General features: G+C 39.2%; 1 protein-coding gene across 1 annotated transcript in view; it reads right to left on the reverse strand.

Moving 5' to 3' along the window:
• The window catches only part of CLSTN2 (calsyntenin 2), a 284,420-nt gene that overhangs the window by 170,268 nt on the left and 88,685 nt on the right, over window positions 1–25,467 (reverse strand). Inside the window, exon 2 of the mRNA XM_081953844.1 lies at window positions 22,357–22,479. Within this exon, the coding sequence (XP_081809970.1) occupies window positions 22,357–22,479 (123 nt within the window). The remainder of the gene's footprint in view (window positions 1–22,356; window positions 22,480–25,467) is intronic.

Consider the following 25,467-nt stretch of genomic DNA (forward strand, 5'->3'; position numbering starts at 1 on the left):
AGCGAGTTTGCTGGCCAATCAAGCACAGTAATCCCACAGTCATTGAACCAGGTTTTGGTGCTTTTGGCAGTGTGGGCAGGTATTTATTTATTTATTTATTTATTATTTTGACTTCTTAGTCGCCCCCTCTTCCCCAAGGGACTCGGGGCGACGTACACCAGCAGCGGTTACAACGATACAATATACAATATGAAATATGGAGGAGGTGGAACAATAAATAAATAAATTACAATAATTTAAAACAATTAAAAACCCCAATGATAGTTAAAGTTAAAAATTAAAATTAAAAATGCCCAAGAGGTGGAGAAGCTCTAAATTAAGCCAGGCCGGCTAGTCGGAACAGGTGGGTCTTGAACAGGTGAAAATGAAGTCAGCATCCCCATAAAGCTCGTCTATGGAAGGAAGCATGAAGTGCTCCAAAATCTCCTGGTAGACATTTGCATGGACCCTGGGTTTTAATGAAGCACAGTGGACAAACACCGGCAGATGACATGGCTCCTCAAATCAACACAGACTGTGGAAACTTCACACTGGACTTCAAGCATCTTGCAGTGTGTGCCTCTCCATTCTTCCTCCATACTCTGGGTCCTTGGTTTCCAAATGAGATGCAAAAGTTGCTCTCATCAGAAAAGAGGACTTTGGACCATTGAGCAACAGACCAGGTCTGTTTTTCTTTAGCCCAGGTAAGACGCTTCTGGCATTGTTTGTTGTTCAGGAGCGGCTTGACAAGAGGAATACAACATTTGAAGCCCATGTCCAGGATCCGTCTGTGTGTGGTGGTTCTTGATGCACTGACTCCTGCCTCAGTCCACTCCTTGTGAAAGTCCCCAACACTTTTGAAGGGCCTTTTCCTGACAATCCTCTCCAGGCTGCAGTCATTCCTGCTGCTTGTGCACCTTTTTCTTCCACACTTTTCCCTTCCACATAACTTTCTATTAATGTGCTTTGATACAGCACTTTGGGAACATCCAACTTCTTTTGCAATAACCTTTTGAGGCTTTCCCTCCTTATGGAGGGTGTCAATGATGGTTTTCTGCACAACTGTCAGGTCAGCAGTCTTTCCCATGATTGTGATTTCTCCTAAACCAGACTGAGAGACCATTTAAAGGCTCGGAAACCCTTTGCAGGTGTTATGGCTTAATTAGCTGATTAGAGTGGGACACTTTGAGCCTAGAATATTGCACCTTTTCACAATATTTTAATTTTCTGAGATTGTGGATTTGGGGTTTTCATGAGCTTTAAGCCATAACCATCACAATTATGACAAATCACGGCTTGAACTATCTTGCTTTGCGTGTATGCATCTATCTCATATATTAGTTTCACCTTTTAAGTTGCATTACTGAAATAAATGAACTTCTGCACAATATTTTAATTTTTTGGGTTTCACCTGAAAATACTAATAATTCATTGTGTTGCCATAGGGAAAATAGAAAATGAAAGCATTGTGTATATAGTTCACTTTTATAAAAATGTGGAATAAACATTTAATAAATAAAAATAAAGTATGAATGGGCTGCTGATATGGTCAAACTGATATAGTATGTTTGAGAAAATGTGAAGAACTGTACACGTATCAGAAATAAATACTTTGAAAAAAATGCAGTTATTTAAGTATGCATTTACCTGCAAGAACAATTCTTGTCAATGCTCAAAATAGTGCATTTTGAGTATCAAAAACATCCAATCTACTACAAGTGATTATTAAAACATATATAACAAACAAAAATACCTATAGTTACTATTGTAAAATTCTATTGGTGCTTATTCAATTTGATATCCAATCTTAGGGACTGAATGGAATAAAGTATTAGAGATTCCTGTTTTGCCTAAACAATGAGGAAAAAATGCTAACATCAATACAAAAACTTCAGCAAAACTTAGATTACCTTATTCAACATTATGTAGTTTTTTGGACTTAGTGGACCCCATTATGCTTATATTAGGAACCTTGGTGGCACAATAATTAAAATGCAGTATTTCAGACTAATTCTGCCTACAATCTGGAGTTCAAAGCTGATGGGCTCAAGCTTGATTTTGGCTTCCAAGACTTCTGAGGTTGATAAAATGAGGACCCAGATTGTTGAGGGCAATATGCTGACATTGAAAAGCATTTAGAGTGGTATATAAGTCTAAGTGTTATTACTAAGTGCTAATGAAAAGGCTTGCATAAATTATCATAACTTCAGAGATGCAATGAGACTGATTCACTTAAATATATGTCTATATTGGGTTCTCTAAATGTTCCATTTATGGAGGCATTTTCACACATAGTAATATAATTTCGAGGTATAATTTAATATGTTCCAGTGTTATTCCTCTCACATGGAGTTTGACATATGGACAAATTAAGTAGATTCTAAGTGCTATATTTAAAGCTAAAAGACTTGGCCCAATTATTCAAAAGTCTGCTGAATCAATGTTATTAACATTTATGAATAAATTACTTATCAACATGAATTAGTTATGGATGAAGCTACATGAATTAGATCTGGTTCTTATATTATTATTCTAATTCTTAATATATAATATTATTTATACATATTATAAAATTATGGAAGTAATAGTTTTACTGTCTTCTGTATGAATCAGTAATCACTTTGAGTGTTGTGTCCAGGATTCAGTTAAATGTTGCAACTTTTTGAATATCTTTTAAATATCCCCATTCTAGTTCAAATATTCCTGATACAAGGATTCTAAACAGTATAAAGATCCCATTGATTAAATATCTACTAACACATATATTAACCACAGCTAGAATTGCCTTTGCACAATGCTGGAAGCAAAATAATACACCGCCAGACGAATCAGTGATAAAAAAAACCCTTGGATTGTGCAGAGATGGACAAATTAACCCTAAAATTAAAGGACAAAGAAGAATCGGAATACTACAAAATTTGGAATAAGTGGTATGAATGGTTGAATAATAAGAAAAACAATTAAGCCGAAAAAAATATACATAAATAAACATAGAACTGTATATAAAAGTAGGTAAATATGTAAAATATCATAAAAATGTATAGATAAGATGACATAATGATTGTAATATATGGTAAAGAGAGGAAAACATACATAGATACGACGATGTAACATTGTACAAACTGTTGATATAAAGATTGCAATATGTGATAAAAAGACAAAAACAATAAAAAATTATTACAAAAAAAAGAAATTATCTCTGATTTTTATTGTTGCGGTTATGTCAAGAGAATCAAAGATTCAGAAAACATTACAATTACTTCTCACACTCTAGCGATAGTGTCTTCTTAGTAGAATGAGGGAGAACATTTGTTTACCGACTCGTTTTTTATATTTTCCTTTCATTCTTAGTATGGCTTTCATTGAGCTCTGATAAATTCTACACCAGCCAGTCACACATCTTTTAGACCCTATATACCTGTGGCTCATACAGTAAATAGAGTAGCATAAGTCCATCCATATCCATCAGCTCTTTTCTTCTCCTGCAGGGACAGCTGTCACGGGTTGGATAGTGTACTTATATACTTTAATCACTAGATGGCACTGTGCTTAACTGCCTTACATCGAATCATATTTTTCCTTTTGCTCTCTTGCTCTTGTTTAGCTTCCTGACTGAAAAGTTTTTTTAAGTTTCCTATTATCAGCAAGCTTCTGATTAATTTTCCTTGATAATTTTCACTATTTCAGAGAGCTTCACTTCTACAAAAAGCATGTAAACAAGACTAGAAAAAAATCATATCTCACCTCTGCTGCAGAAAAGGGCCTTAACTTTTATTTGTATTTATGCAAAACATCGTTATATTATGGCTTGAAACAACAAAAAAATTCCAATTTACATATTTTCCTTTCTTTTAAAAGTATTTTGAAAGGTGTCATTAAAAATAAATGTCTCATAATAGTTTTTGAACAATATGTCTATAGAGGTTATTTTAGAAAATAAGTATATACCATTTTCTACACAAGATGGTAGCATTTCCTATTCACACTTTGGATAGATTATTCTCTAAACAATGTACACATGAAATAGAAGTAAAAATAATTTCCAACTATTTTATGGACAATGATGATAGAATTCATTTGCTAATATGAACCTGCTCATTAGTCAGCATAAAATTACAGAGAGAACAGAATATGCTTATGTTTTAAATTTAACTACTTTCTGAAGTAACTCAGAAATTACACAGCTCTAATGTAATATCATGGAGTAAATATCTGTGAAATGACCTCAGGGCTATATTTCCTTCTGCATATATTTTCCTCTGCCGCTGCTTTGAAAATTACTTCATATGCCCAATGTCCATAGAATGCTACTATGTTCAAAGCTATATTGTACTTAACTGAGGGCAAATTAATAATTAATTTGCCTTTAATTACTATTAGAGTCACTCATTCACATCATAGTGATACAGCCAAAAGGGTTACTTAGGCTGCCGCATTAAACAGGGCAAAAATTGAATATTTATTCCCATAGATCATATGGACGATTCAGAAAATTTATTTTTCAACATGAAAAAGGGAATAGCGTCAGCAAAATGTTAAAAAGCAGGACATTTAGGACATGAACTTGCTAAAACTTTGCAATAAAGTTAAACAAGGCTTCAATGAAAGGTGTGTAGATATGCTAATGCAACTCTTATCATTTTCAATAACTCTGTCAGATGCACTCTGTGGACCAGATTAGAAAAATCAATGCCACAGAAGATTAGAACTACCTATATTGAAATTGGCTACAGATAACAAAATCTTGCAAATTTGATTGTGCTCAACCTGTCTCCACCCTTTGTTTCTTATGCCTCAGTGAAACATGAATGCTTCTTCTGCTTCTTAATATTATCTTGTTTCCCAGAACACACACACACAAACAAAAATTCAGTCCCCTTTATCTAAGTACAGATCTTGCATATTTCTGTCAAAGTCATCTCTTTTAATCTCAACAAACTCTTGTATTCAGAGAGATAAGTACCCATAAAGTCAGTGCCAACACTTGACTGCACAGACCTTGTGCGGGATAATTTGCCCCAGTATAATCCTTTCAGAGTTCCAAAGGTGCATCCATCACTGCTGTAATTGAGTCAATCCGCTTTACTTCTACTCTTTTCTCTTCGTCATCTCTCCCAGTATTATGACCACCTTAGAAAAACTGGATCTTGACATACTATACCTGTTAGATATTAGCATATATCGTGGCAAGTCTCCCCTCTGGTCCGCTGCTACAGCGGGAAACAGGTATCGTTCTGATTGGTCGAGGGGCGTACCCGATCCCTATAAAAGGGGAACCCTCCGACCACAGAGCAAGCTGGATCACTACTATTACTAATAAAGAGCTGTTAAGTCACTTTGTGTCCGCAGTCTGTCTCTCGTTGCCCAGATCTAACATTGGCGACGAGGGTGGGATGAGAGGCAGATAGGACGAAGAACGCTACCTCCAGAATCTCCGGATTTGATCCAGCCCAGGAATTCGGCAGAAATTCCGGCAGCCATCTCAGATCACCGCAGCGCGGCAAATTCAAACAAGAGAAGATGGCGATGCATGCTCCCCCTGCTCCTTTCGACCCAGCAAACGACGAATGGGAAGCCTTCATGATTCGTTTTGAGTGTTTCCTCAAAGCGAACGAATACACGGGGATCACCGACGCCAGGAAGAAAAACATCTTCCTCGGCTACTGCGGAAAGGAAGTCTTCAATACGGCCAGAGACCTCACCGTGCCTACTCCAATACAGGCAGTATCGTGGACGGCGTTGCAACAGGCTCTGCAAACTCATTACGCGCCAAAACCTTCCCGCCATGTCTGCCGCAAGGAATTCAACACGAGGAACCAGAAGGCGGGAGAATCCATAAATCAATATGTTGCAGCCCTACGAAAAGCAGCAACTCACTGCGAGTTCAGGGATCTGGACGAGCACATCTTAGCGCAGCTCATCTGTGGGTTAAGAGACATTTCGCTACAAAAGAAGCTGTTGGCAAACCCAAATTTAACCCTACAGATAGCGCTAAACGAAGCAAGAGCGTCAGAGTCAGCGGAGAAATCATCGGTGACCATACAACGAGGGGCCAACGTAAACCAGCCAGCACCAAGACAAACCAGAGTACACTACGAGGACACAAGCCCCGACTACGAGAATCCCGAGTTCGAGGACAGTCACCTGATGCAGAGCAGTCACTTGAGGCCTGGGGGGAGACCCGGATTCCGTTTGCCGCCCTGCGCAACCTGCGGAGGGAATCACCCCAGGTCTACTTGTAGGTTCAGGAACGTTGTTTGTTCGCACTGCAACAAACTTGGGCACATCGCACGAGTGTGCCGGAGCGGAGTCCCTGCCTCACGGCAGCCACCCATATACCGCCAACAGAAGCCCAACCCAGGGGCTTGGCGAAATCAAAAAGGGCGCCCAGAGAGAAATCCACAAGTGTTTACCCAGAGAGAAAATTTCCAAAGAGCTGAACAAGCGTATCCCCAGAGAGATTACTCACAAGGAGCTGAGCGAGCGTATCCCCAGAGAGAATACACACAAAGAGCTGAAAGAGCGTTCTATCAAGACGCTCAACGAGAGTATTTTCAGGATGTAGACGATGAGATAGAGTTGACCCAGAGAGAGGAGTTGCGAACGTATCTCACCACAATACATCAGGTCCGCCCTAAGTGGCCAAAAAGGCTGAGTCACAGTCCTCTTGGAGGGCTCACCCTGCGAGCTAGAAGTTGACACAGGATCGACCCTGACGATTATTTCATGGGCATCCATGAAACAGGCTATCCCTAGCCTCAGAAAGAGCCAACTACGCGCTCCAGACGTCCTGCTACGAGACTACCAGGGGAACCAAGTCCCCATCGTGGGCCAAGGCACATTCCACATCCGTTTCAAGGACATCGAAGCCCAGCTGCCCGTGACCATCGCCAGCGCGCCATTACAGAACCTTCTGGGGCTTGATTGGTTTGAAGCCCTGGGGTTAGAAGTCACCGGAATCAACTCCGTGAGAAACAGAAGCGCTGAACAGATTTTTAAGGAGTTCGAGGATGTGTTCAGCCCCGGTCTTGGTAAGTATGTGGGTAAACCAATATCATTCAATTTAGACCCCAAAGTGGCGCCAATCCGACTTAAACCGAGACGAGTGCCTTTTGCACTCCGCCCAAAAATAGATAAGGAAATAGATAAGTTAGTGGAGCAAGGAATCCTTGAGCCGGTAGATCACGCGCGCTGGGAAACACCCATCGTGACCCCAGTCAAACCAGACGGATCAGTCCGCATCTGCGCGGACTATAAATGCACAATTAATGTCGCGCTACAACAGAGCGCATACCCTGTGCCTGTAGTACAGCACTTATTGCACTCGTTGGGGCCAGGAAAGGTATTTGCTAAGTTAGACATGGCACAAGCTTACCAGCAACTGCCAGTGGATAGCGCCACAGCGGAGGCCCAAACTATAGTGACGCATAGAGGAGCATTCAAATGCAACCGGCTACAATTCGGTGTGAGTATTGCCCCAGGATTGTTCCAGAGCGTCATGGAACGACTTTTGCAAGGGATACCGGGAGTAGTCCCCTATTTTGACGACATCTTGGTATCCGCTGCAAACGAGGAGCAATTAAATAAAAGAGTCAGAACTGTTTTGGCCAGAATCAGAGAAAAGGGTCTCCGCCTTAAAAAGGAAAAATGCCAAATTAACGTGCCTAGCGTAGAATTCCTGGGTTATAGAATCGATGGTCAGGGAATACACCCCACTTCAAAGAAAATTAAGGCAATCCAGGACGCCCCCACACCACGAAATCAGACCGAGTTGCAGGCTTTCCTCGGACTACTTAACTTCTACAGCGTTTTTCTGAGGCAGAAGGCGACCGTTGCTGAGCCACTACACCGTCTACTCCAGAGGAACGCACCATGGAAATGGGGACGATCCGAAGCTGCAGCTTTCGCCGGGGTAAAGCGCCTGCTCACCACTGACTCACTGCTTGTCCAATACAGCCAGACCCTACCGCTGGTATTGACCTGCGACGCATCACCCTTCGGAGTTGGAGCAGTCCTCAGCCACAGGATGCCCGACGGAAAAGAAGCACCCATCGCCTTCTAATCCAGAACTCTTTCATCGGCCGAAAGGAATTACAGCCAAATGGACAGGGAAGCGCTGGCTGCTGTAGCTGGAGTAAAGCGTTTCCACGAATACCTCTACGGCCGCGATTTTGAACTAATTACAGATCACAAACCGTTGTTGGGACTTTTGGTGGGAAACCGCCCCACTCCGGTCTCCCTTTCTCCACGCATGACCAGGTGGACTGTTTTCCTGGCTGCGTACTCATACAAATTGATTCATCAACCGGGCTCCACTCTCAGACACGCAGACGCACTCAGCCGTTGCCCATTACCTGACATTCTGCCAGACCCCACTCCAGAAGTACCGGTATTGCTCATTGACTGTTTGGACTCTGGACCGGTTTCTTCATACGACGTTGCAAGGTTCTCCTCTAAAGACAATGTAATAAAGCAAGTTCAAACTTGGGTTTGGAGGGGGTGGCCGAAGGGCAACGTGGGCCCGGAATTCAAAATGTTTTGGTCAAAACGGGACGAACTCTCAGTGTTACAAGGTTGTTTATTGTGGGGGGATCGAGTTGTTATTCCGGATGTTTTACGAAGGAATGTATTAGATGCTTTACATGTGGGTCATCCGGGGATTGTTAGAATGAAGGCGTTAGCAAGAAGTTACGTTTGGTGGCCAAACATGGACAAAGAAATAGAGGAGTGGGTGGCCACTTGCGACCCATGCCAGGAATCGAGACCAGCACCCCCGGAAGCGCCCGCCACAGAATGGGAGAAACCTAAAGCACCCTGGTCGCGAATACACATCGACTTCGCAGGGCCATTCCAAGGTCAGACTTTCCTTATAGTTGTGGATGCATACTCAAAGTGGCTAGATGTAGTCCTAATGACTTCAACCACGGCAGAGGCAGTCATTAAGGTTCTACGGCGACTTTTCGCCACCCATGGCCTGCCCGACCTCCTGGTCTCCGATAACGGGCCCCAGTTCACGGCCATGCAATTTGAGACATATCTAGCAGGTCAGGGAATTCGGCACGCCCTCGTCGCGCCATTCCATCCGGCATCAAATGGACAGGCGGAGAGAATGGTACGATTCGCAAAAGAGGCCCTCGCTAGGATGGGTCCAGGTGATTGGCAAACACGCATTGATCATTACCTTTTAATTCAGCATATCACCCCAAGTGCAACGACGGGTAGGAGCCCCGCTGAACTACTCATGGGCCGCCGTCTACGGTCTCACCTGGACCGTCTTCACCCAAATTACTCTGCCACAGCTCCCCCAGACTCCACAAGCAAAATTCGGTCTTTTAGCATAGGGGATTCAGTATACGCCCACAACTATGCAGGGGGAACATTGTGGATGCCGGCAAAGGTCATTGGCATCACGGGTCCACGATCGTATCTGCTGGAACTGGAAGATGGGCGGAACTGGAAAAGGCACATCGATCAACTTCGGGGTCGCCTAGCGCACTCAGACCTTCGAAACGAAGACGAGATTTTCCTGCCTACAGAAAGTCAGCCACGCGAGAGCCTCATCATAGAAAACTACGACACCTGCGAACCAAGCTCGGGACAAGAAAGCACGCATGAAGCAGAGCAACCCCCAGGCAACGCAACCGAGCAGACTCCGGAACGCCCTAGCAACGAGGGTACGAAACCTCCGAACGTGGAACGGGAAAAGCATCCGATCCGGAAACCATTTCTGACCAACCAGAACCACGACGTTCCTCCCGAGTAAGACAACCCCCAACATACCTAAAAGACTATGTTACCTACCGCAACGTTCCGTCTAGGAGGGGAGGGGTGTTAGATATTAGCATATATCGTGGCAAGTCTCCCCTCTGGTCCGCTGCTACAGTGGGAAACAGGTATCGTTCTGATTGGTCGAGGGGCGTACCCGATCCCTATAAAAGGGGAACCCTCCGACCACAGAGCAAGCTGGATCACTACTATTACTAATAAAGAGCTGTTAAGTCACTTCGTGTCCGCAGTCTGTCTCTCGTTGCCCAGATCTAACAATACCTACGTTGGCTCATCTGTGCCTTGAGTGAGAACTCTGGAGTGACTATTTTTTGATTCATAGGTTTGTTCCTTGATTAGCCATAGTATTCTCAATAGATGTTTCCTATACTAATATACAAAAGTGCTAATACTATTTTCTATGCAAAATAGAAAACAAGTTATATCATATATATGTAAAGTTGTCTGACTCTCGGGCATCATGGTCATTTCTGTTTCTTGGCCAAGATAGCCAGCATTGTCCAAATATATTTTATGTGGTCATGTGGCCAGCATGGCACTATGCCAAAGGCACATGGAATGCTGTTAACTTCCTACTGAATTAATACCTACCTATTAATCTATCTACATTTGCATGCTTTTGAACTGCTAGATGGGCAGAAAGTTCGGGCACGTAATGGGAGCTTACCTCATTGTGCAGAGCTTGGTCTCAAACCCAATCTGTCAGCTGTTCAGCTGACAAACTCAGCATCTTTAACTGCTGAGCCTTCATGCCCCATTTAATCAGATAAGAAAATATTAAGCAATAGGAAATGTTCATAACAATGCATGGACAGGGCTGGTAAAAATATTCACTAGCACACATACATAGTTTAAGGTGTTAAAAAATTACAACCGTCATATTTCCAATGAAATGATAACTAGTTTATAGAAATAAAACCTAATGTCGATGATATGACAAGGTCTGATTAATTCTGCAATTACATTAATATAAGCCATCATTTATTTCCTGTCAGCTGCTACAACCAAAAAGGTCACACTTTCAGAAATTAAATTAAAAAGTGCACATAACTGAATTCTAAAATATTTCGTGTAGAAAGAATATGCTAAGATATCTACAATGTAGCTTCAGAACATATATATTGTCCTGGAAATGTTGGTTCCTATTTTAAATGTGAAGGCTTCCCGTAAAGCAGCAGTCCCTAACTTTTCTGGCTCCAGGGACCGGAACTTTCCCCACAGTGGTTGTGGGCAAATGGTGTCTTAGGGATTTGTGCCCACCACTTGCACAAAAGGAGCTTCATGCGCTCACCCACTAACTAACTATATTTAGAAATTTATAAGATTTGTAATATATAGATATATAAATACGATTGTGCAGTTTTGCTATATTAATTTAATTACCATGTCACTAGAGATTTTTGTCACTAGAGATTTTTCAAGTTAGAGACTTGAAAAAGAATAAATAAATGGATAATATAGCTAACCCGTCCTAGTGATTATCTTTTTGCCAGCTTTGCCTGGATTTCAAAATGAATCAGGTTACATTATGATTTGGAGTGAGATATTGAAATACCAATAGATAGGACATGTCATATTCTTCAGCTCTTTAAAGCCTTAATCAAACTTCTGTTGCTGTTCTTTTTATATAAATGAGAGTGGAAACTTATGTTCATTTTTATAACTGCCATTTCTAAAAATGTCACCAATTTTATCCCAAGAGCATTATGCACATCACCATGCATATATTTTTGCAAAAGCAAACAAACATTTTAAATGGCAAGATTCATTATATCACTTCAGCTACCATATAAAGACTAGATGTGGACTTTAATGAAAAAAACAATAAACTTAAATTAATAAAAGCAATGATGTTGTTTTTATGTCTTCAAAAGAAGATAAGGTTACTGTACTCTGATTACATGTCTCAAAACTACTATATATCCACCCAGACAGTCAGGCTACCCAGGGTAGGGATTTCAGTCCCCTGGTAGTCTTTGAGGGTGGTGTCCGCAGGGGATAGCTAGTCGCGGGTCACAGCTGGGCGCAGGCGGGTCAGGGTGCTCCAGGAATGAAGGGATCTGGAAGATCCAGAGTCCATCTCCATCGAGCAGGAAGCCTCTTCGATGAGGAGGGAGACTGTGACCTTCTTGGCATCAGCCGAGGCCTTGCTGACTGATGCCGCGGGAGGGTCTTGCTTGTGTGTGATCGTGAAACAGTAGTCTCTGGCAGATGGAGGGCGGCCTTGTTGGCAGCTGCCACTAAGGTGGTAGTACGGGATGGCTAGTGATGGTAGGCTGGCACAGCAGAAGTGAATGATGTGTCCTTTTTATTGCAGTGGTGGCAAACCACTGCTTTAAAGGGGTAGGCGCCGTGAGTGTGGCTGCTGCCGCAGACTAGGCATTGGCTAGCCAGTTGTCTTGCTGGAGCGGGTCACCTTCCTCGGCTCAGTGACGTGCAGTGAGGTTTATGGCTGGTGAGGCAGCAATTCTTTTAGACTTGTAGACTTCAACTCCCAGAATTCCACAGCCAGGCATTCTCAGTTCCAATTTAAAGTGACAGCTTTAAACTTATTTAAATAAGTTTCCTTCTTTTTTTTTCTCCCTTCCCCTCCTTCTCCCCTCTCTCCCTCCCTCCCCCCTCTCTCAAACACACACACACACAAACGTTGGATTGTAGTGTTTAATTCCATGTAGTTGATTTACAGTGCAAAGGAGGAGTTATTTTTGCCCTGTCCAATTGCATTTTCTTTGATAAAAGGGACGGAAAGATGATCTTTGGGTTCCCTCTTTGAATGAGAGAATCCGTTTTAGTCAACTGCCGGCTGGGACTCCCCAGCTCAGCTGCTTCCCGGGCGGGCAGCGCCTGCCAGACGGGGCGACGGGAGCTGTGAGGGAGTGCGGTGCTCGGCGGAAAGGCTCCCGGGGGTCTGAGCATCCACCTGCCGCCACCCGCCTTTCGCTCTGTGGAGAAGAGCCCACCAGTGCCCGCACCACCCGCTCTGGAAGCCAAACTGCCGGCTGCGACTCCCCAGCTCAGCTGCTTCCCAGGCCGGCGGCCCCTGCCAGATGGGGTGACGGGAGCTGTGAGGGAGTGCCGTGCTTGGCGGAAGGGCTCCTGGGACTCTGAGCGCCCACCTGCCTGAGCTGTGCAGTAGGCGAAAGAAAGCGCTTTAGTCAGTGGGGTGTCGGGGGAGAGGATAGAATGCTCAGGCATTCTCTCCTCCTCTCCCCCGACACCCCACTGACTAAAGCACTTTCTTTCACCCTCCTGAGCTCTGCCATGGGCGAAAGAAAGCGCTTTGATCAGTGGGGTGTCAGAGGAGAGGATAGAATGCTCGGCAGTGCTGAAGTGCTGAAGTGAGGCTAGCTAACTGCTGCCTCCCCGTGCGTGAATGACTGCTTGTTTAAAAAAGCCTCTAAAGCTCTGAGCTCTGCCGCCTCACTTCAGCACTTCAGCACTGCCGAGCATTCTCTCCTCTCCCCCGACACTCCACTGACTAAAGCGCTTTCTTTCCCCCGCAGCAGAGCTCAGAGCTTTAGAGGCTTTTTTAAACAGGCAGTCATTCACGGTCAGGCAGCAGCTAGCTAGTCTCACTTCAGCACTCGCCTTTTCCCATTTACATTTTTTCCCTTTTCATGATTAACAGTGGTGAGGCTGTGCCTCCCCTGCCTCCCCTGACTGCATGTCACTGCCTCGGCTGCACTTGGAGGCGATAGACCTGGTCCTCCTCGAGGTCATCTAGAACGGCCAGCTCATTGATGAGACAGGTGCATGGCTGTGGGATGGCCAACTGCTGGAATCTCTGTATTTTGGCAGTGGAGCGCTCCGAGAGTTGTGAAGCCCTGGCTTCGTCCACTGCCATCTGCGATGAAATATCAGAATGGGCCAGCAACCCCTGCTTGAGGCGGATGTTGCGGACCCCGCAGACAAACTGTTATACCAGCGAGTCGTCTAGGTCGTGGAACTCGCATTGTATAGCCGTCGTACATAGTGATTGTAAAAATTTGCTGACTGTTTCTGTATCCTTTTGGACACATTGTTAAAACGCATAGCAGCGGGTGATGCGCGATGGGGTTGGCGCGTAATGATTTTTAAGTTTCACGATCAAGGTGTCCCATGATAAGGCATGGACTGCCAGTGTGAAGCAACAGCTCTTGCGGTTTTAAACATTTCCGGCCCGCAGAAGCTGTGGAAAAATCTGCATTTTCTGTCCTCTGGTAGCTGTTGATAGTTATTGGCTATCCGGATACATTCAAAGTGTTCGAGAAATCCGCCCCACGACTCTCTAGCAGAGACGAATGGCACAAAATGTGGTAAAGAAGCCATAGCCAATACCAACTGAGGAGAAATCACCTTCAAAGGAAGAGAGATAGAGGGGAAAAAAACCTTTTCTCTTCTTCTTTCATAGCTATTCGAGTGGTCGTCTCTCAGAATCCCACCCTCGTCACCAGTATTAAATTCTGGGATGACAGAAGAGGCTCGGACAGATGAGGTAACAGGGATAACAATTTATTCACAGGAACAAGGTAAAACACAACTATAACAGATTCAGCACCATGCCCTGCTTGACAGCTATTTTTATGAGAGCTGTCAAGCAGGGCAGCCAATTGCAACATAGTAGAAAGCCCGCTTCTAGCCCAGCGAGCCAATAGGTGCGAGCCATCGGTTGCCGGGCTGTCATTCGTATGTCAAGGACTTGCGGCCAGTCGTAAGTCGAAGACCTAGGATCAGTCACAAGTCGAGGACATAACAATCAAGGCATTTCATTTTTTCACAAAAGATCAGTAGTAGCAATGGGAAACTACTGCATAACCCATAAATAGAATCCCTAGCATGTATTTAGGACTGAACGTCTCCCACCATATACTCTTTATTAGCCATGCTGTACAATTGTAAATTGCTGAGAAACCATATGGAATCAATGAAAGATACTGCATAAATAAATAACCTTCCATTTCTCTTGAAAATACTGATCTCACAGAGAAATTGTATCAGTTACCAACTTAATTCTTATTATATTGACTAAATGGGGAAAAATCTGTTTTCAAATAAATCTATATTTCTTTTAAAAATTTCCTGTTCTCTTTCAGTAATTGTTTCTTTAATCTTCTACAGATCCTTTGTGGTAGTTAGATGGTTTTTTATTGGTTTAAACATTAATCAAATGTATTCTTTGTTTTCTCTTTTGCCTTATTATTTTTTTCCGATTTATTTGAATTTGTACTGTTGCATATATTGCTTATTTAAGAGGGGCTTCTGCTTAAAGCTTTTCTGCTCTGCACTTCCTAGATTCTAATCATGCTAGAAACTTGCATTCTTTAAATTAAATCATCACTTTCCATTTGAGCATTTTTATTATAATTTGAAATTCCCACATTACTAACAAATGTTATTTCCTTATTGTGACTTTTCTATCCCATTTGGTAAATTACAACAATATCTTTATTTTATTTCACTAAAACATTACATTAAATGTTCATTTTAGCTATGCTGGCTTATATCGTGGCTATGTTAACATTTTGGATTGCTTTCAAGTCTACACTTCATACATCAGCTGAAATCTAATCGTCTTAGAAAAGTACACTATATTTTGGTTAGAAACCAATAATTTAACTTCTGCTACATTTTAGCAGAAGCCCATGTTTAAAAGTAATTATATAAAACGTTAATTTGTCAGTTAACTAAAGCATAGCATGATTTAAACAAATATTTTATTAAATACTCAGTGTTTTTAACTTTTTATATTGCTCTATTTATGTTTTGTGTATTCTAAAGGGGAAAGGGGTAATAACTGATGCTTAACTATATGACATCAAGTTAGTGTCAGCTCTTGCCATATGCTATAAAAATAAATAAAAATATATATTTATATTGCCATATAAATAAATAAAATTTATTTATTTATTTATATTGCCATATAAATAAAAACAATAGTGTCAGCTCTTAGCAACAACAGACATGTATTTTTTTCCAGGATGACCTGTCCAAACCTGGATATTCAGATCTTTCAACACTATACCCATGACCACCATAATTGAGTCCTTCTATATATCATGGCTGCTCATTATATTTTCTTCTTATAGTTCCCAATTTTCTACATTTCTCAAAACAGCTAGTCTCTTTGCATAATGTGTGCAAGGTGATAATTTGAACCTGGTCATTTGTCCCTCAAATAAAACTCTTGATTTTTGTGATCAACTTAATTTAATTTATTAGACCCAGGCATTACATAACTTTAAACAATTCTGGGTAGCTCACAATATAACAATAGATAAATAAATAATATACAACTCAATTTAAAAATATAGCCAGTAAAATAAAAGAAGCAAAACTAGATAAAAACCAATTGAAGGCCAATTTTAGACAACAAAAGAATTCACAAAGGTCCAGCCACCTTAGCAGAAGGTCTCAAGCAATAGCCAGGCCTTCAAGCCTCTTCAGAAAGCTATCATGATGGGAGCCATCTGGTGGCAGGGCAAATTTCATTACAGAGGGCAAGTACCACAAGAGAGATGGAGTGCCTCTTGGGTTCTGAAATATGACACTGTTTATTTGAAGGGAATTGGTGTATTCTACCCCCACTGGTTCATCTTGGTGAGGTAGACAACATCAGAGATAGGTGGTCCCTCAAATAACCAGGCCCTATGCCATATAGAGCTTTATGGGTTATAAACAACACCCTGAATTACACCAGAAAGCAGATGAGCAAGTACTGAGGCTCATAGAGTAGAGGTATCATCTCATGCCACTGCATTCCCTTTGAAGCTTTTGAATGGTCTTCAAAGGCAGCCCACAGTAGAATTATTTGCAATAATCAAGCCAGGTGATTAGATAATGAGGTGATTAGAACCTGAGTGACTGTCTGAAGTACAGCTTGTTTAGCACCAGTCATAACTTTAACAGACGCTGAACAAATTGTTATAACCGGAAGACTACCTATGTTTCTATTTTAATGTAATGCTTTTAATGCTTTCGAGGACTGCGGAGCACGAGCCGGCGGAGCACGCTCAGGAAGGCGGGGAATGGGATCACGTGTGCTGGAGGCTGAGACAGCCTGAGCCTCCAGCACACGTGGTCCCATTCCCCGCCTTCCTGATGACGTCACCAGCCTCACCAGCCATAAACTTCACCACACGTCACTGTTGCACATTAACCAACTTTGTATAACTTTAAACATGAAAATTAAAAAAAAATCAGACCACATTTGAGTTGTGTAGAATTTCCTAAATTTTTAACTTGGATTAGAAAAACTAACAAGAAAAATACTTTATCAACAACAACAGAACAAAAACAGCAATCTTATGTAAAATATTTTTAAAAAATATTCTTTATCTCATCAGTTATTTTCAATTTCCTAGCAGGTGTGAAATAAGGGGTCCTTGGTGCTCTCCAAGTTTGCTTGTTTTCTTGCAGATGTTTCATTACCCAAATTAGGTAACATCATCAGTGCATGCTATGAGAATGTAAGCTTTGCGTGGTGTACCTAATTGAGGTTTTTGGTGGATGATTAGCTTGGTGTGATTATGAGTATCTGAGATAAACAGATTCATTGGCTTGGGAAAAGAGAAAAGGAGGAACCTTGGGAATGTAGAAGGAAAGGTTAGCATATGAAGAGTATGAAGACTCAGAGAGTCATAGATGAAGCAGATTATCTAGATCCTTCCAGTCAGTGTTCATGTAGCCTACAACACTAATAAAGTATTGTTGCACTTGCAGATGACTTTTGACTTTTTCATAGAAGTGATCCATCTGTCCTGATGGATGTCTCAGCAGCTTTTGTTATCATCCAATATGGCTTCTTCTGGACGAGTTCAAGGAGTTTGAGGAAAGCACCATTTTGTAGTGATTCCTCTGTGGTTCCTCTGTGGCAAACTCTACCTCACCTTGTGCCTGAAAATATATATTAATTTCTTTCCGCCCCTTTTTTAAATCTTGCATATTTCCATTTTTATCTCTTTTACTTGTACCTGATTACTGGCCTTTTGACTATATTTAGAGTTGAATTTGGTAATTAGTTTATATATGCCCTCAAGTTTCACTAGAGCCAGTTGGCCTTTGATTACTATTTGTTTGCAACAAATTTAGACCTTTAAACAATACAGAGAGGAAAGTACATTGTATGGTATTAAAAGTCAGGCCTAGCAGTAATGATTTCCCTCTCAAAGATATAATGGGAAAGTTATTTTTATTTTACGATTCTTCTTTCCCCACTCAATCCAGTTCAGGTTCCTTATAATTTAGACTGGTAAAAATCATGTACACTCTTTTAAAATATTAAATAAATAAATATTTTCTAATTAATAAGTATAACTAACAGACTTTTTAGTAAAAACATTCATAAAGGCGTCAGCACTAAAGTTACTTACTGAATAATCAGTTCTTTGAATTCAACACAGCTTATACAATGCAAGTTGGCATGAAATTACATACTTAATATATTCAAACTTCTTTTCACAGATCACTGAAGATTTTTTAAATAGGAATTAGCAGGTGAACCTTCTTACCTCTGGTTGCTATGAGAGGGCTCTTGATGTAGTTAATATTAAATACTGTCAACTAATTTGTACAGCTACATCAATTCCTACTCTTTGGGGAAGCTGAGGACGATGCAATGATAGACAATGTGATAAAACATCAAATTGTAAAAGACAGGTGGTGATGTCAATTGTATTTCATTAAAAAGCCATCCTAGGTCCTAAACACTAAAAGCAGAGTGAAGGGATCACACTTTTCAGTCATCATTAGTTATTTTCACTGTAACAGAGTACAGTGTATTCTGAGTATTTTTCTGAGTATTAAAGCTTTCTTAGAATAGACCTTGGGAAGCAGCAATCTAAGTCAAATTCTAGGATGACCAGTTTACTATAAACATTGAAAGAAAAGTAATTTTTTAACATTAATATTAGATCCTTCCATGCTATGTAGCATATTGGGCAGCAAGGGATCTCCAGCATTTTCAGTCTTGGGTAAGTACTTCAGCATCTTCCCATATGATGTTTACAGTCTTTAAGTCCTTCATGAACATTCTTCGCCATGTATTTTGATGGCTTCTTCTTGGTCATTTGGCATCTGGAAGGTCGATCTGATTTCTATCTTGGGGATTTGATTGTTGTCCATGTGGGGAATGTGACACAAGTTGGAGTCTTCTACATGTGACAATGTTATGCAGTTTTCAGGAAAAACTCTTTTGGAGCACTTCTTAATTAATAATATGATCAAAATAGTGAATCTTTAGGATTCAGCAAAGAAATCTTTGTTGGAAGATGTCAAGCCACTTGCTAATACTTGCTGACACCTTCCAAGTTTTGGCATAAATGGCTGTTGGATCACTAAAGAAACAGGCAAATGGAGTTTAAGTTTCAACGATATAAACAATGAGAACCAGATTTTATTCATCCTTTGGAAAATAGCTGTTGCTTTTCATTGCAGCACTTCACATCCATCTCTGCATCTCTATTTTGGGCTATTACACTACACAAATATGTAAATAAGTTATTTCCCCTTATCTGTCTAGTGGAGCTGCATATACTGTACATGATCTTTGATTTCTTGGTACTTATGTCAAGGCCAGTTTTGGTTGCTTCTTCATCTAAAGCAGTCATCACTCCTTGTAGTTTCATCTTTCTCAAGTAGGGCAATATTATCTGCAAAATCCAAGTCTTGGTCAAAATAATGAATGACTTTCCTGGTGTGTGATGTTCATTGCATACATAGTTTAGACTGAAATGGATCCCAGCAGTCATCAATCTCTACTCAAGATATCATGTTAGGAAGGAAATGTTGTTATCAAATAACTTCCACTGAAAAAATTAAGGGCAAGTACACAACCTCACTAATTTTCACAAGCTTCTCAAGAATTTCCTAATCCAGCCATACCCTGGAGCACATGGAGTTTATTAACTGGAGTATGTAGTATCGTTTAATTGAACTCATTTTAGCAACAGCATCACCACCAACTTCATAATTTTTATGCTCAAGGAAGCCATTTAATGTATAATGCAATAATATCCTTTTAAGTATATTGGCTGCAACTGATTGACAGGTACTTTTGGATTCATGAAAATACTTTTAAGTTTTTAGGGATGTGTGTAAAACTCATCCAAATTTAGATATGTATCAGACATCTTTAAAAATGCATTAGGCTTTCTAAAGTGAATCGAAGCAAAAGTCTCTCCAAAGTGACTAGAACTTAATTTGCACTCTAAAAGTTATTGGTGATCTGCAATTTAGGACTTCTAGAAGCCAAATATTATCTAAAAAAAGAAGTTATTATGTCTTCAGTTTTCCATGTCACAGTGGATAAAGGTGGATGGATAGATTTAATATCATATTATCTGGAGGAATAGTTTAGGAAGGTTTCTTATTTTTGTACTTGGGAGAAAGATAAAGAGATTGACAAATATCTCTTTCGGCAGTGAAGCATAATTAACCTCATGTCGGATCAACATCTGTCTAGAGATAGGAAGACTTGGGAGATACTGTTGGGGAGATTATAAAGACTAGAGGAGGAGGAATATTTTCAAAATAAAAATACTGGGATAAATAAGGAATATAGCCACTGCGGCTTTAAAGGAAAAGGCATGTTGTCAGAATAGAATCAAAGTAAATAGCTGTGACAAAAACAAACAAACACCTGATTATCTTGAACCTATAACTGCTTTTTCAGTCTTTGTATTTCATTTAGCTTCTTACTTAACTGTTCTTCTTATCACCTGCCAGGTCTGAAGTTATGGCTATTTTTTTACAAGCCAAAGATTCTTTATAAATGAATGATTTACCATAACTAGTTTTACACTGGTTTCCAGACACCAAGAAAATCACATTTTTCTTTTTATGTTTCAATGAACTTGTTTTTTTAATAAATCTGTTTATTTGATGACTTGCTTCCTGGTTACATGGCAGCCATAAGTCTTCAGGTGCTAGGTCCCAATCTTGGCTCTGATAAAATTTCCCTTTTCATTTATTTATTATTTAGAGAATAGCAATAGCACTTAGCAATAGCAATAGCATTTAGACTTATATATTGCTTCACAGTACTTTTACAGCCCTCTCTAAGCTGTTTACAAGTCAGAATATTGCCCCCAACAATTTGGGTCATTTCACCCCCTCAGAAGGATGGAAGGCTGAGTTAACCTTGAGCCTGGTGAGATTCTATCTGCCAATTGCAGTCAGCTGGCAGTCAGCAGAAGTATTCTGCAGTACTGCACTCTAACCTCTGTGCGGCAGTGGCTCTTAAACTTAGCACTTAGACTTATATACTGCTTCACATTGTTTTTATAGCTCTTTCTAAGCAATTTACAGAGTCAGCATATTGCACCCTGCAATCTGGATTTTACTGATCTTGGAAGGAAAAGGAAAAGTCAACCTTGAAACATTCAGAATCGAACTCCTGGAAGGAGCAGTGCAATACTGCATCTAACCACAGTGCCACCATGGCCCTTTATCTGGTATAATCAAAGTAATTGATCTCTGATTATAAGTTCAAGGGAATTGTCGCAGCAATTGAGGCCAGGAAGTATTTTAGGTAGTTATGTATTGTCGACCTTCCAAACAACAAACAAATAATAAACCGAAGGAGCTGGGAATTTGCAGTTTTAATTTCTATAATGGTCTCCCACTGACTTGGTGTAATTCTATAGATTACAGTATCTAAAATTGTAAGGCTCACATATTCCTATTCATCCAGGCTTTTAAAATCAATACAATGCTTCTGACATATTTTGATCAATATTTGTAAGTTACTATTTCATGTGATCACTACACATTTTCCAAAAATATATTTTTTAAAAAAGTTCAGTAAGGACTAGTAGACAAATTCATGGAAGAAAATGAAAAATATTTATTCCCAAACAGATCATATTTATTGAAATAGAAATTTTTTGTTGACATGTAAGAAGTGATTGTAAGAAAACTGATGCCTTCTGAAATGAAATATTTTTCACCCATTTATATAAATATTTAACGTATTTTCTTTAATACTGTGATAGCATAAGAGCTACAAATCAAGAAAATGAAGGCATTTCAGAATGGATTTGAAGATCAGCAACTTAAGTTATATCCTCATTAATTCACTAGAAGAACAAAAACATTGAATTTGAGTGTAATCCAGTGGAATGCATTGTGAAAAGAAGAAAATGAAAAGATAAAAATAATAATAATGGCTAGTTAATATTATTTACTGAAGATAAATTTAACTATGTAATCATGATGGACAGCTTATATAAAGAGAGTTCTCAAAATATATTTGTTACTAACTAACAATTCAACATTGTTGAATTATCCTATTTATAGTAAATCCCAAAGGTGCTTTTTCAAGAGGCAACTGAACTTGTTTTTCTTCGAAGACATTTTGGTTCTCATCCAAGAAGCTTCTTCAGCTCTGACTGAATGGTGGAGAATGATTGTATAGTTTATACAACTATGACATGGATGATGAAGAATCTCCACAGACATTTATAGCAAATATAAAACTACTGCGTTCCAAGCCAAATGGTTCTAAAATGAAGTACTAAACAATCATATATTGATCATACGCTATCAAAAGAATGCATTGAAACTATAAACAATTCATAAAGTTCCATAACACTCAGCAAACACATTGTTATTTACCTGCATATGGAACAGGAGCATCTTTATCCAAGGCAACTAATGGAGGATCGAGTATGACTGTATCGTTGTTTTCAGTAATAACTCCATGATAAGATGTTTCAATCCAGGGCTTGTGCTTGTTTACTAAAAAAAACATATATATATTTAATTAGTATAAAACAAAACTATTTTCATTTTTTAGTTTTTATGTTTGCTTCTAAAATGAGAATTGATTATATATACAATAATTTTCACTGGATAATTGGAGAACATCCAAAGTTTAGGTACATGAGTAATTGAAATTAAACTTGAAATATCATTATTATTATATCAGTTTCTCAAGGTTTTTCCAAAGCCAAGGTAGAGGAAAAGTCTTCAAAATCAAATGTGACATTTTTTCCAGGTATAGTAATAACTAAATAATATAATACTAAAATAATAACCCTCACCTCTACTATCATCCAGTAAAGCAAAGTACATATGCAAATTACACATCCCACTATTCCCTTCAGTTAATTATTTTATGCAATACAGAAATAGTAAACAAAATAAATTAAAGCCAGGAGACAAAATAAAATCTAAATCTAACAGCATACAGTATCCTACAGCTCTCCATGTCTTGGTACACTTGCAAATAATGTTTATTTGCACATAAGTAACGAATTGATAATTTTTTTGTTTGTTCTTGAACTTCTTTCCTTCCTCTTTTGGAGGATTTCATAACTCTGTCCAACTGCAATGTTATGTATCTTCCCTTCCTTTCAAACCTTTCAGTCTTCCTTCAACTATTTGCATAAAATGTTCTATGCAAGCAAAAGCATCTTTGCTCTATCATATGCTTTCGCTAACTCCACTAAAAACGTATAGTAAATTTTCTTCCTTACATTCTTCTAAGGACCTGCTGATATACACATCTTTGCCTGGTATATGGGTGCCATGAATTTTGCTCATTATCACATCTTGTATCATTTCAGCTAAACAGATTCCAAGAAACACTGAACAAACTATAGTAACCTCCTTGTGATATTTTATTCAGGTTTATTATGTTTTTCTTTGTATAAGCAATGACAATATGTTTCCAAAATAATTATTGAAGGTACTTAGCTACTTTAAGATCATTGAACTGTTTTATTCTTGATTTAAATGGAAATTCCACTGCATTCCTTTTGATCTTAAAATGGTTTGATTTAGCTTTGCCTGTTCACATCCAAAACCAGCAATTATTCAGAAGACTATATTGGCCACAATTTATTCTCCACACTCTTCCTACAAGAGAAACTATTATCTGTCAAAATTAATGCAAGCATCATATTGTAGGTATAACCAATTATTAAAGACTGTGATTATATCCTTGTCTTGACTTTGGTTAATCCTGTTTTGCCGAACATTGTCAATCCTAGCAAAATCAGTTTAATCTCCTTACAGAAAATACAGCAATGTCTTGACCTTAAATATTTTAATAAGAGGAACAATGTATTTAACTTTTCTAACATGCAAGAAAGACTATAATAAACAATATGCTCATCTGAAAATTTATAGAAGAAATATGAACACTATACTTCATGGATTAGAAAGCCTTTAGATATTTAAAGATGCACATATATTTAACACTGTGTTTGTGTTTATGTATTCTAAAATGTTCATATTATTTTTAAGACAAAATATAAAAATTAAATGCTATTATATTGGATATTATTTATTCAACATGGGCTTTATTAGATCTCTTGTGGGAGCACAGAGACTCAGGCCTGATCACATTTTTCCCTTGGGTTCCTACATCAAGTAATATAAAATATTTAATTTCAAATTATCAGCTTTTTATCTTAGAACTTCAGGAGAAATTACTGAATTGTTTATTACAATTATAAAAGTTATAGACTCAATAGAAAAACTACAACTTTTATTGTAGATGGATCATTAATTTCATACACAAAGTTCCAGAAATGGAAAGTTAAAAAAACAAAAAGGCAGTAGATGTGGAAATCTGAACTGGCTGCAGAGAAAAAAGGATAACACTCTACTTACTACAAGTAGTCCTTGACATACATATAAAGCCCTTTCAAAGTTGGGACAGTGTTGAAAAAATTGAATGGTGACCAGTCCTCACACATATAACTATTGCAGCATTCTCATGGTCATGTGGTCATGATTCAGGCACTTTGCAACTGAGATACATTAACAACAATTCCCACATCCTAGGGTCACGAGTACCATTTGCAACCTTCCTGGCCAATTTCTGCCAAGCAAAGCCAATGTGGGAAGCTGTATTAACTCAACAACCATGTGATTTGCTTAACAACCAACAAAGAAAGGTTGCAAAATTGGACACCTGTGATGACTCACTTAATGACTACATCATTTTGCAATGGAAGTTCTGGTCCCAATTTTGGTGGTTAAGTCAAGGACTGCCTGTACTTCTGTTTCTTACATTTCGTCCACAATGATTGATGGTACCAAATGCTTAGAGATCAAGGAAAGTCAGAACAATTACATAATCAGACAAAAGAAAATGATATTACATATAATGTAAGTGAAATAAATACATAGAGGCATAAATCCATATTAAAATAAATTCCATTCTATTAAAACAATTATTAAAGTAAATCTCAAATAAAATTAACCTTCAGCTTTAAGTCAGTTAATAATGTGTGAGTAAGCCAATTTAAACAAATTAAACAAATTATGATGTTCTTAACATAGTACAATAAATAACATAGAGAACTTAAATCAGTAAGGGTTGGTATAAAATAGAACATTCTGTATATTCCAATTTTCCCACCTTTATGGTTTTTATGTAGTAAACATGAAACATGAAGAAATAAATACTTTAGGGTTTTTTCAAAATGTCCATTTATTTTATTTCTATTTCTTCTTTCCTGATTTGTTCATGTGAATAAAGTAAAAACAGAATTGCACCGGGCAGCAAATTTTACTTATCTTACCTGTTATCTCTGACCATTAATTGAGTTTTCCTAGAGTCAATTCCTATTCTTAGAAAAAAAAAATCTTTCCCATCTGCTTGTTCACATTCTCTTGTCCCACTGCTATCATGTAACTGTCTGCTATTATCTGAAACCTAATTGATCAGGAGGTAAGATCTTTAATTTTAGTAGGATTTAACCCAGAAAATCT

The sequence above is a fragment of the Natrix helvetica genome, assembly GCF_964273705.1.
Source record: "Natrix helvetica genome assembly, chromosome: 5".
Taxonomy (NCBI): Eukaryota; Metazoa; Chordata; class Lepidosauria; order Squamata; family Natricidae; genus Natrix; species Natrix helvetica.